Source organism: Papaver somniferum, unplaced genomic scaffold (assembly GCF_003573695.1).
Source record: "Papaver somniferum cultivar HN1 unplaced genomic scaffold, ASM357369v1 unplaced-scaffold_0, whole genome shotgun sequence".
Lineage (NCBI taxonomy): Eukaryota > Viridiplantae > Streptophyta > Magnoliopsida > Ranunculales > Papaveraceae > Papaver > Papaver somniferum.
In genome coordinates, this window is record NW_020618823.1 from 1,575,166 (window position 1) to 1,588,866 (window position 13,701).

The window sequence follows — 13,701 nt, forward strand, 5'->3', positions numbered from 1 at the left end:
ATAATGGCAAACTGTAAAAACGTTCCCCAAATAAATATGTAAGATTCATGGTTTTCCTGCGTCAATAAGAGTTGCAGCTGAGCAAGCATGGATCACAGGCATGATTTCATTATTTATCTGACTGTAAGTAAGATGTGTAATTTGGTTTGCACTAGATATTATCATATTAATGATCTTTTAATTGGATATTATGCAAAGAAAAATAGAAGCCCAACTAAAAAAAACGAATTAGGCGATGTTGGTATTCTAATGAATTAATTATGCACCAAAGGAAGCATTCAACGAAATAACGGAGCCGGATCAAAGAATGAGTATAACGTAAGGTTGTGTTTCATTGTGTTCCGCTTGCTGCTTTTCATGTTATGATTGTTTTGGTTTCCTCGATGTGGCATGCCAAACTGAAATGCATATGAACTTGAGATTATGCGGCAGGTATCGAAATTCTGATTTATATTGGATTAATAATCATGACCAGTTAGTTGTTGATGCATTTTCATTGATTTTTACGAGATAACTTTTTGTCTACCTACTCCTTGAGTTACTGTTATTTTGGTGGTGACTATGCAAAAGAGGAACTCTACGCGGTCGGAAGCATTTGAAATTTTGAACATTGACACAATGGATACATTTTTCACGCTGCAAACATCTCCAAGTTCGAATAAAGCCTGTGTTGATATAGTTTGATCATTAGAGAGGTTTATGACTCTTAAGTTTGTTGGGAGTTTTCGTCTGATCATTATCCTAGTCCTGGTGTGATTAAAAAAAAGAGCCTACAATTGCATAAAGAAAAGCTTAAATACTGCTTAAATTATTCGAAACTGTATTTGGATTCGTTGAGTTTAGTTCTGTCTGCAGGTGGGAGTGGAAGGGAGAATAGGTTGGTAGTTCTTACTTATTCTTCTGCACACGTGGCAAACCACTCTAATTTTGTACGTTTGGCATTACCGTACCTGGATTCAATATTAAAGATAGACACATGTTCTTAGAATTTATAGATAAGACGCATGAGCATGTGAACGTGAGTCTTTTTGTAATCTTAATTTTCTGGCAACCGACACATAGCTTGCATAAAAAAGGGCGGAGGGGTACATTTCAACATATATACAGGCCCGTGACGTTAGGCGTACAGTAAGGTTAAAATAAAATGACTCCTGCAGAACATGAAGAGCCAACATGGATAAAGGTGCCCGATGACTATTATTTCAGTCTAATGGATATTCCGTCAACTCGAACATTAAGCACTTACCCAAATCTAAAGGAAAATGTGCAGCTTAACTCCAAAGAATAACACAGTTGAGGAAAAAATGATCGTATGATATTGTTACTGCCAGGTGAATTAAGAATACACTTTTCTGAGTTCGAACATAGTCATTCCATTATCGCGCGATTTTAACACTGTTGAAGTAATAGTGTTTATTGAAGAACATCGAAACAGTCAGAAAATTTTTAGGATTCCAAACTTTAAATTTTAAGTAGGATCGACGTAGTTTGTTTGTAGAAGCCGGTGAATTAGACTTAGGACACGATGGGAGCAATACTGCAATTTAATTCCTGAGTTGAGAGATATATTGCAATGTGAAACATACCTCTTTTTCTCCTACCTATATATCCTTCTTTGTTGTATTTTCGGTAGAGTACTTTGCTGATATTGTTTATGAACTAATGAAAAGGAGATGAACTAATCAACCAATAGCATTTTCTATAATGCGAAAAATAAACCCTAACAACACAAAAAAAAAAAAATCAAAAAGGTTGAGCCCGGCCTACGGATGATACCTAGTTAGCAATTAAAACAAATCAACATCTTATATGTATAGGAAGGAAAAAAAACTCCTAATGCACGATTAATAGCGAATATCACAATGAGAAAACATAGATAATATTGACTTAAAAATAAGATTAAAATGACACTTTGAATAATGTGATTATGGTGTAAGTAAGTCCCCTTGCAAAATGTAAGACTTGGAAGGACAGTTTTCAAGATTAGTCAAAACGTGATTATGGTGTAAGCAACTCCCCTTGCAAAATGTAAAACTTGGAAGGTAAAAAATTGAGCTCATAGTTGCACACAATTTTTTCAGGTAATCCGAAAGTTTATGGGAACCCTATCCACATTGTGCTTGTTATATCATTGCTCGATAGGTAAATGATTCAGAACGGTATTTAAACAGACACATTTCTTATACATAGCTGTGTGGGACAATAAATTTTAAGTACTGATAGATGCACTTCGTTCCTTAGCGGACACCTGCAGACTTACGCCCATTTTGTAAAATGAAATCAGCTACGCCTAAAATAAGGCATCCTGTGTCATTTTGAGATATGGTTAGATTTACCATAGGAACATGCAATTTGTTCACAACCGCCTCTTGCGTCTAGCTTCACCTGCCATTTTAAGAGGTCAAGAAGATTGGACGAATCCAAACCTGGAAAGTGGAAAGGGGTACCTAAAATGGGGAAGCAGTATCTTCTCATATAGATACAATTAAACTGAATGAAGAGGAACTACAGATTCAAGTCAGAGTTGCTTTGTACTACAGAAACTATAACAGTCACATCGTCAAGCTTCCCCCCGCTGTATGATGTATAGCCTGCAGCCTTCGCTGCATCTGCAAAGGGACTCCTTCCTAACTTCGATCTGCCTACTTCTTGTGCTCTATTAGCTAAGAAATCTGCTATTTCCTGTAAGAAAGAAAAAAGGAGTATCTCAAAGGGACGAAACTTAGTGGGAAACCAGGGTAACAGTTTGAAATTCCGTATACACATAACTGTGCACATGATAGTTAAAGACATCAGCTAATGTGGCTGGCGAGGACCGGCTATACAAGTGATAGAAAATTCAGACAAATTCACAGAGAAAAAGGAAAATGTAGGACCTTTGGTTTCAGATTGGCTTCCAATGACTTGGAGACGATCAATGCTATCTCTTGCTCATATAAATTATCAAAAAGACCGTCGGTTGCAGCAATGATTACATCACCCTCATCCAAATCAATATCGTACTTCTGAAACAGAAAAATTAGATGATCAGATTAGTTCTTAGGTCAGGATTGAAATGAAAATGGGTTCTTTTTACCATCATATAAAATGGTCAATTGTGCCCACATGAAGACAGTACAAGGTTTGGTTTTAGCAAAAGAAAAATTCTTCAGTCGAGATCATTCTCGCAAAATTCACCATATTCCCATACTTAAACCATCGTCTTGTCATTGAAATACAGTTGCAATCAACAGTTTAGTGGATGGCCAAATGAACGTTGTTTCTACCACATGCGGCAGAGACACAACTATAACATGGTATAATCATAGTGACAATGATATTTGCAACGATAAGAATACATTATTGCAAAAAGTCAACCATAGCACTATTTTCATGTTTGCCTGCATGCCCTCTGTATAGAATTGTGAAAACAATGTAAGTAGATCCCAACTCGTACTTCTGTATCTTATGTTTCAAGGAACAGGAATATCAAAGCCGGAACTGAAAAGAAATAACTAGCAGGTGCTCCAGACGTGGTAAAAAATCCACTAAAAGGCCTAACAATATAAAAAAGACGATGACAACTGAGCTACCTCTATCATCGATGTGGGATCATCTCCTCTCTCAATCTGTAATGGAAAGTTAAACCCATGCAGCATTGGCGAAGATCTTCTGAAAACAGTACCATTTCTTATAATGATAAAACCAGAGTCTCCAATATTTGCTGCATGAAAAACCTGCAAGTATGCTAATTATTATCAGTAAGAATGCTATACCAATCGCAGCTAGCAAAGATTTTTCAAATCAGCGCATGTTTCTTTTTCTGATGAAGCTGACTAATCTTTCTTTTGCCATGACAATATCTAAGAAGGCAAGAGGATAAACCAGGTTAATGTGACATTTACCCCAACAATGAAACAATAAACACAAGGTTTACTTACAATATGAACATACCTGGCCATCAAAGTAAGCAACCAAAATGGTCGAGGACCCAAGAGAACGTGCCTTTGCAGCACTACCAATAATAACTTTCTCTGGCTCAGTCACTTTAATGCTTTCACTCACTGATACGATCCTTCCGCAGTTTTCCATTAGTTCTTGGGCATACAATCCTGCATTAATTCCTGAAAAATAACTATGTACATAATATCAGTTTCAACCAAATGATATCTGATTCCAAAGGCACTGAACAAAAAGAAACTTGGATCAGCAGGAATCTACCAAACTACTAGCTCTCTATGAAGTTCCTTCAGAAGAAACACAGAGCCTAGCAAAGATATCAATGTATTACCCTATCCTTCCAAGGAAAACAAAATCACATATAGGACAAGTAGAAGTGGGTAAAATAGATGACACCAAAGTTAAAATGAGTACCTTCAAGTGACCACTAACCAACTCCATCAGCTACACCTAACCACCTCTGACATTTGATGAAAAATGCATCCTCTCCACCTGATAATGCCTGGCATTGTTATACTCTGGATTACTAATCTTGATATCTTTTTTAACCCAAAAGAATGTGATGTCAATATTCATCACTTAACAACCATGAGAAAAAAGAAGAAAAACTGAAAACGATGCATTAACATCAGGAGGTGTAATTGGTTTTTTGACGCTGACTGAGATTAGGCATACATCAAATATAGTATTGCTTGAAAGTTCAAGGTACCATGTAATTCGCCCATACTTAAAGACAATCATTGTTCTTCCTCCCCATAGAAAATGTTGGTACAACCAGAAACGGGAGTGGGGAAAGAATACGTGGAAGTGTCAAAAGAATTCGTAATTATCTTTCAGGATTATGAATTCGAAACTCAACACCTAAGTTAATGATATTGGATTCAGCAATAACATATCCACCATTAACATACTAGCATACGGCAGCATGACAAATCATTAATTAGCTTAAGAAACTAATAAAGAATCTCACTCTGAAGAACCCAAAGTATAAATTATTATATCCAGTTTACTACAAGAGAAGAGCACTGATTTACAAAAGAAGATACCTTTGAAGGATGTGGTAGCATAGCAGCACTTGAAGATAGGACGAGACCTGGGGTTGAAACAACTGGGATCTCCCTATATCATAAGTAAGATGACGAAATATCAGTCCTTTGTAGTAGCAAATAAAGTGGCAAAGAAACAAAAGAAACAAGATAGATCATATAGAAATGAACAGGAATCCTGATAGTTATTGTTTAGAAGGGTAAAATTATAATCGCAAGAAGGAAAATAGTTGTTCCATCCACAACAGATATACTGTATTTGGTACTGCATATATTTTAATTTCTCCAAGGAAGATAAGTATTCAGCAATCAGAATTCAACCCTGTCACTGTGTCACCTATTAATGAAACAAGGCTAGAAATGAAGGGGGCCTCGCTTTCCTACTTTCCTACAAGGAAAGGAAACTAGCATATGGAAGAAGGCTTAGTTTCTGTGACAAAGAAACAACTTTGGCAGGTACAACCAGGTTTAAAACATATGTACATAAATGTTGGTTTCCTTTTAATTTGTCTCGAAAGGAGCGACTTATCCACCAGATATATAACATCACATGTACAGCCAGTTGTTCACGTCGGTGTTCATTCCAGATTATGGTGATTGAAATTTCAAAATGGACTAAATGAGTATGTTACTATATATTCAGGAAGAAAGATAACTTACGTGTTTGAAGTTAGAGGAATTTCAGCATCTTGGGACTTTACGGCTCCTAAGCTCGTTGCTTCACAAGTGGCATTGTTCTCTGAATCTCCTTCATTGCTATCTGTGTGTAAAATTACCACGGGCTTGATGTCTTCAATCTGTAGTCAATTTGAAGACACATAACCAGTAAGTGTTGGTTAATTATTTCAATGAAACTCAAAATCTCATTTCTTAGAATTACTAGCAAGCAGTTTTGCTGTAGATTTGTAATATAATGGCCATTAGCCAATGCACAAAAATGAAACCACTCCTAGACAATCCTCAAAAGTTACGGCCAGAGACAACTAAAACTACACCATTTGTACGAACGCGCTGAGCTTATGAAACCTGTAACTAGGAGGCATGCGGGTATCTGAAAAATGTCGTCAAATTTCTTTACCTAGACTACAAATTACTTGAAAAATAAAGACAAAAGATAGTTAAAATGACCAAGAGCTCATGTAATCAAACAACTATTCTGTCTACATGCATAAATTTGTGCTTTGCATGCTTTTACTATTGTTAATTTAGCTATCAAGTAACCTTGACCTCTTTGACTATTAAATAGTTTCGATAAAAATAATCAGCAGAGACTAACGTACCTTCTGAAAGAAATTAAGTAAAGAACACTAACCTCTACTGCATCTTGAACTATATTTGTCTCACCAAGCTCCTCAAGAGTATTATTTACATCTGCGGCAGGATCAAGCTCTTTGAGATTGTTATTCACATCTGCGGCAGGACCAAGCTGTTTCACATTGTCATTTACATTTGTAGCAGGATCAGGCTCGGCATACATAGGCAGAGGTATTTTAACCACATTAACCTTCTCATTAGTTTCTTTAGAAAAGCTAATTTCTTGGTCTTGATTGGGGACAAACTCTCTATCTGATGATACATTTAGAACATCAGCACTGATATTAACCTCACTACCTTTGTCAGTTTGTTTTACTTCAATAACAGGATCAGCTTCTGTAGCAGTAGGCTGAGAAACAAGTTCGTCAACATGCTTGTTTGCAGAATCCGCCTCCGAGGTCTCCGAAGCAGTAGAATATGTAACAAGTTTATCATCCGTATTTGCTTCAGGATCTTCCCCACAGACAGAACTCTTTCCTCCATCCAAAGCACTACACTGAGGCACAAGTTCATCAACATACTTCTTACCAGAATCTGCCTCCGAAGTCTCGGAAACAGTAGGATCTGTAACAACTTCGTTACCAGTATCCCCTTCAGGAGCTTCTACACAAACATAACTTTCTCCTTCATCCAAAGCAATAGTCTGAGGAACACATTCATCAACAAGCTTCTTATCAGAATCTGCCTCCGAAGTCTCGGATGCAGTAGCATACGTAACAACATTGCCATCCGTATCCTCCTCGGGATCCTGCACACACATAGAATCTTTTCCTTCACCTACAACAATTGTCTGAGGCACACTTTCATCAACAAGCTTCTTATCAGAATCTGCCTCCAAAGTCTCGGACGCAGTAGCATACGTAACAACTTTGTCATCCGTATCCTCCTCAGGATCCTCCACACAGACAGAACCTTTTCCTTCATCTAAAACAATAATCTGAGGCACACTTTCATCAACAAGCTTCTTACCAGAATCTACCTCCAAAGTCTCGGACGCAGTAGCATACGTAGTAAGTTTGTCATCTGTATCCTCCTTGGGATCCTCCACACACACAGAACCTTTTCCTTCATCTAAAGCAATAATTTGAGGCATAAGCATGTCCATATCCTTCTCTTCAGAATCTTCGTCAGAGTCAATGACCGCATCTACATCAAGGACTGAGTCAGGTTCTGAAGCAGCACCTGAATCAACACCATCAATCACACTACCACTATCCACAAAACCTTCCTCAACATCCAAACTTCTTTCAGAACCATGAACCGTGTCAGACTGTACACTTGGACTAATTTCTACATTTCCACTAGTATCTTTTTCCACCTTCAATCTTACACTATCTTCACAAATTGATTCAGCTGCAGCTTCCTCACTCTTTACAGGGATACTAACTTCTTCTTGAATCAAATTTTCATCAAATGCAGCATCTACAATGGAACCATTATCCTGTTCAATATCAGCTACTATCAGAGTATCCATTTCTTTTACACATTCCGTGGAAACAATCTCAATTTTCTCACCACCACTGCCACCAATCTCCCCGGATCTTACTTCAGGCATACCTACCTCTTCTTCTTCAAGCAATTCTACTTCCTCATCTTTCACCACACCTTCAACTGAAACAACTTTATCTCCTTTCACCACACCTTCCACTGACACAACTTCATCATCTTTCACAACACCTTCAAATTCAATTTCTCCCGAAGTTGATTTTTCAGATTCCATATCCTTGGGTGGTGCACCAAACCTGAAAATTACGCTTCCGTCTGAACACTCTGTTGAAACGATCAAATTCTGTATGAATAACCAAATCACAATGGATAACCAGATCGATCTCAAATTAAAGACTCGATCATTTTCACAAATTTTCATGTTCAATAAAATTGAGCCAATATATTAAATTCAAACAACAACATCCACATAAACAGAAAAAACAAAGATCAAAACATTCATAAAATCACTCTTTTCCGGATTCGGGAACCTGATTTTCAAAAATTCACTTAACTAAATCAAATTTTTACTGAATTTAGACAAATTTCTCCTTCCGCGGATAAATTACAATTATGCCACTGAAAAACGAAAAGTTAGAGATTTACCAGTAATAGAGTGATGACTGAAATCACCGGAAACAGTCTCTGATGGTGTAATCGTTGCTGTTTCTGAGGACTTTGCAAAAATCTGATGAGTTGATCTTCGTTTTCTGGATGATAATTGATGAAATTGAGTGATTCGATTGAAATTATAAGGTTTTGAAGAAATGCAGAGAATAGAAGAAGTGTGAAAATCAAGAGAAGTTGCTGTTGTAAGAAAATGATCAGCCATTGGTGAGGAAATCAGGAGGTGTTATTTATAATAATTTAGGGTTTAAGGAGGAAAGAACAAGAGTGGGAGGGAGAATCATGTTTCCATTGGTGGCTGATGACAGACACAAAGGAAAATCAGGGAAATTAGACACGTATTTAATTTTAGTTATACCTTTTTCATCTGTTTTTGTCTCCTCCTGTGACACACAACTGACGGAGGAGGATAAGCTTATGAATGGATTATATTTCCGCCCAAATTAGATTAGATTAACAAACAAAACAACCACTAAATGGAAAATGGAAATGCTGCTATGGTAAAATGACAACATGTTTGTTTTTTAGTTGGCTCCGCTGAATTTGACTGAGATCGCTTGACTCTTCTGGATTTAAATGGGTTTGTTTGTTTTTGAGTTAAATCTGACTTAACTGACTCAAAAATATACAAGTCAATGATTTTGTCTCATCATAAATGAGGGAAACTTTATTCCATAATTTAAACAGATACGAATCAGGAATTAGGTCTGACTCATGTCACAAGTCAGATTTGACTCAATCCAAAAAACTACTAACAGTTTGACATCTGATTTGTGCTTAGTTGGGGGCAGAATCGCAAACAACAGACACGCTAATTGTTTGTTTACCATCAAGTTGAAAAGATTTTGGCTTTAGATTTCTCAGTACCCGCCATTAAAATGCAATGTCAATCCATACACATCACACTTGATTCTTGTGTTGTACATATAACTTTAATTTATATTCGAGTTTTGAGCTTCTGAGGTTTGGGATCATTTTACAAGTCGCAAGAAAAGCTTGCAAAGCTCTAGAACCGATTGGCAAAGGATCATAATTGGTGGGGCGTCTTCTTCTCGATCAAACGGTCCTAACCCAAAATCAGCTCAACTCAATGCAGTAGATACTGCTAGTTTGCCAAAACAAAGGGCAGAGGTGAGATGTCTTTGCATTCCACACAAAGAAGAGGACCCACCAAACTAAAACTATTGGCTCAAATGAAGTATACCTGAAAAATCTCTTACAACAAAATTAGAGGTGCATCTGCAATCCACGTGTATGGACAGTACATAGATTCGGATGTAGCTCGTAATCCCATTGGTCCGAAATCTATCCAGTTTGGATTCAAAAAGATTTCCATCATCTTCATAAAATGATGTCTATTAAGTGATTATCATCACCAGAGTATTCCCAACACACACATTGTTTACATCTCTCTCTAACTTACAACCAATACACTACTAAAAACACTATCTAACAGTTTCAAGAGAAGAGAGAAATGGCAGTAGCTACAAATTCTGCTGTAGTGTTGAATGCTCCATTCTTATCTGGAGGCAAAAGAAGCCAAAGCTTGTTCTCAACAACAGCAACCACCGCTAAAACTGTTGTCAGTTCACGTAAACTCGTCATCGTTGCTGCAGCTGGCGCAAAGAAATCATGGATTCCTGCTGTTAAAGGTGGTGGTAACCTCGTCGACCCAGAATGGCTAGACGGCTCGTAAGTATTGCAAAATGTGAAAAATTATTTAGACCACAAATATTGAAAGAGTGTGCAAAAAGTCAGACTAACATTTTTGCTCTTTATGGATGATAATGGCAGATTGCCCGGAGATTTCGGTTTTGACCCATTGGGTTTAGGCAAAGACCCAGCTTTCCTCAAGTGGTACCGAGAAGCAGAATTGATCCACGGCCGATGGGCAATGGCAGCAGTTCTTGGAATCTTCGTTGGTCAAGCTTACAGTGGCATTCCATGGTTCGAGGCTGGTGCTGATCCAGGTGCCATTGCACCATTCTCCTTCGGATCTTTGTTGGGAACCCAGCTTCTGTTGATGGGATGGGTAGAAAGCAAGAGATGGGTCGACTTCTTCAACCCTGAATCACAATCCGTAGAATGGGCTACCCCATGGTCACAAACTGCAGAGAACTTTGCTAACGCTACTGGTGAACAAGGTTACCCCGGTGGAAAATTCTTTGACCCATTGTCATTTGCTGGTACCATTCAGAATGGTGTGTATGTCCCAGATACTGAGAAATTGGAGAGACTAAAGTTGGCTGAGATTAAACATTCAAGGCTTGCCATGGTTGCTATGCTCATATTTTACTTTGAAGCTGGACAAGGCAAAACACCTCTTGGATTTTTGGGATTGTAATTAAAACATGTCTAAATCTGAACTTGAATCTTTAAAATTGTTGTATGTAAGTGAAGTATCGTAGAGGTATTAATCGATGGAGATTACAGTACGAACGATATGCCTTAAAGTTTGGAGGTATCTTTAGACTAATTCCGTCTCCAAAATTCAAAATTCTTTCTCCTTGTAGCTTCTTGTTCATTTCTCTGTGTCCTTGTAAAAGTTGTGGCAAGGAAGGAAATAATGAATGAGAGATTTGTAAGATATGTATTCTATTTAAGAGTCTGTTAATTACTTTAGTTACGTCAAACCTTAAAATGATGTTGTATGTTTCTTGAAATTAAACAAAATGGGTCTCATGTTGCAGTAAAAGGAACTTTGCTGCAAGAAGAAACGACTGTGTTGTGGCAACTGGCGCAGATGGATATTCTTTTCTATGCAAATTCATTATAGCAGCACACGGTCGTGCACTGTCGTGCTATTACCCCGTCCTTGTGCAAGACTACAATGGTAAAGACATAGGTCGGTTGCCCCGAAAGCGTTGCTATGGTTTGAGCTCATGATATAAGGTTTGCCTTGTGGTTTCATAGTCTCCGGGTACTATAAAAATCAATCTCTGCACTTAAAACCCTTGAGGGACAAAAACAGAAAGGCATTGTATGATTTGTATTCATAGACTGATTCGCAAAGCTAGGGTTTAGAATTTTTGTACGACAAGAACAGTGATGATGGATAACCTTCCTCATGAACTCCTTCGCGATATACTTTCTCGCTTATGTTTCGAATATGCGATACCGTGCAAGCAAGTATGCAAAACCTGGCGAAATCTCTTGCGTCATAAAGCGCGACGAAAAGATAAATCTTCTTTTTGCATGTAAACATGATTATGATAATGTCCAACTTTACTATGGAGAATACGATGAGAAGAATAACAAGAGAATCGATAAACAACTCTCTTACAATGCACTTTCATGGCTCGGCCGTCCTTATCTCAACTACTACCAGGCGGAAAATAGGACTTATAATCCCATAGTTGGATCCAGCAGGGGTTTGGTTTGTTTTCTTGAAACACATAACCATGTCGATGATCCTATCAATATTTGTAATCCTTTTACCAGAGAAACCGTCCTTCTTCCGTATTTTCCTTTACCTCATGAAGATGCAACGGATGATTACTTGGTGAGTGGATTTGGTTATCTTTATGCAACTAATGAGTACAGGGTTATCAGAATTCATTACAACCCCAGTGAATTTCACGGAGGTCGAGTCCAGGTATATGGGTGGAGAAGCAAAGGTATAACCGATCGAAGATTGAGAAGATCAAATGGAATTCTTTGCGACGGAGCTCTTCATTGGATAAACGACATTGGATTCTTGATTGTAGCTTTTGACCTGGCAGATGAGGAGTTCCGTACCGTTCCGTTTCCACATTTTTTTCCGGTAGAAAATTCCAAAGATTCCGCCCAGTTACTGCTGTTAGGAGGGTGTTTATCGGTTGTTATTCGGAGGCATTCAACCGGATGTACTTATATATGGTCGTTGAATAAGGATACTAAAAACACAAGTGGTTGGACAGAAAAATACACTATACGTTCAAAGAAAGAAGACTAATTATATCGTCCATTTGCCCTTACGAAAGAAAGTAAACTTCTCATGTTCAAGAAAACAGACTTTAACCTTCCATGGTATCGAAGGGTAAAGACCCGTTGTTATTATGACACAAAAAATGCAACTTTAGAAGAATTTGTGAATGAGTTATTCCAAACACAAAATTCGGGTGTGATCAAAGATGATGTTTTTGGGAAATTCAAAAAGCTTCAAGCAATTCCATATATGAAGAGCAATGTTTCATTAAAATTGGCTGACCTGCCAGTACTCAGACTCGATTACACTCCTGCGTCACATTTTATTTGGTAGTTTTGGCTTCTTCTTTTTTCACCACCATAGATGGTAGTTTTTTCTTCCATGAAATTTCTCACAGCTAGCATCAATATGTGATGAGTATATTATAATTCTGTAAACTAGTTGAATATCTTGCTTTTGTTATTACTTGCCACATGGTTATGAATTTTTTTGCTACAGAAAAGGAAAAATGGTGTTAAGCATGGGGATCTATGGACTATACTTGCACAGTTTCTTCAGTGTTGGTTCTCGGGGTGAGGCTAAGGCCAACTCTTATGCGTATCTAAGGACTATTATAGTTGCACAATTCTATGCGAATCTATGGACAATTTTATTGTATGTAAGTGAAGTATCGTAGAGGTATTAATGGATGGAGACTAATTAATGATCTCCAGATAGGCCAGGTACACATCAACTATGAGTTCATATACGGGTAATGGCAGCAGAAGGTAGTTCGTGGTAACTACTAGCTAGCAGCGATCCTGGTCATCGTTAATGGCACATTCTACAAGTTCCTCAAATTATAGTTTTTCTCGAAATCATACTGTTGTTGGTCAAGTGTAAGTATAGGGCGTAGGGTAGACATAAAGTTCAGCTTGTTTGACTTGGGCTTACTTTGCTAACAACTAGGCTTTGAGCTTAAAGAGTTTTTAATTTTCTTGTGCTAGAGTTGGACGAACATCTATTAGATGCTAAGTGGCACGGTTACAGGAATACCAAAAAGAATTCGGCGGATAAATTGGCTTAAGAGTTCAGAGGGTGGTGAGCTGTGATAAACAGATTGGACGCTAGGACTGAATTCCTGCCTTGTTTTGGAACACCAAACTATCGTATTTCAGATTTGGACATTTTGCTGTAACTCTGTAAATGAGTTTTAGGATGCACTATTATGTTGGGGTAGCTTTTATGTGATGCTTTTGCTTCATAAGTTTCATTTTGGGGGCGGTTGGGGTGCAGCCAGGCAAGGAATCAAAAAAAGTAAAATGTTTAAAACGCCGACTAAGGGGATCGAACCCTTGACCACGGGATTAAAAGTCACGCGCTCTACCACTGAGCTAAGTCGGC

General features: G+C 37.9%; 1 protein-coding gene, 1 non-coding gene and 1 pseudogene across 2 annotated transcripts; 1 reads left to right on the forward strand and 2 right to left on the reverse strand.

Moving 5' to 3' along the window:
- Positions 1-2,399: 2,399 nt before the first annotated feature.
- LOC113325843 lies at positions 2,400-8,746 on the reverse strand (annotated as a pseudogene).
- Positions 8,747-9,761: 1,015 nt separating this feature from the next.
- On the forward strand, positions 9,762-11,037 carry LOC113325842 (chlorophyll a-b binding protein CP24, chloroplastic-like). The gene is made up of 2 exons (XM_026573710.1): positions 9,762-10,103; positions 10,206-11,037. Exons 1-2 carry the CDS (start codon positions 9,886-9,888, stop codon positions 10,753-10,755), a joined length of 768 nt encoding a protein of 255 aa, XP_026429495.1. The 5' UTR covers positions 9,762-9,885; the 3' UTR covers positions 10,756-11,037.
- Positions 11,038-13,629: 2,592 nt separating this feature from the next.
- On the reverse strand, positions 13,630-13,701 carry TRNAK-UUU. The gene has a single exon. It is a non-coding gene; the product is annotated as a tRNA-Lys (tRNA).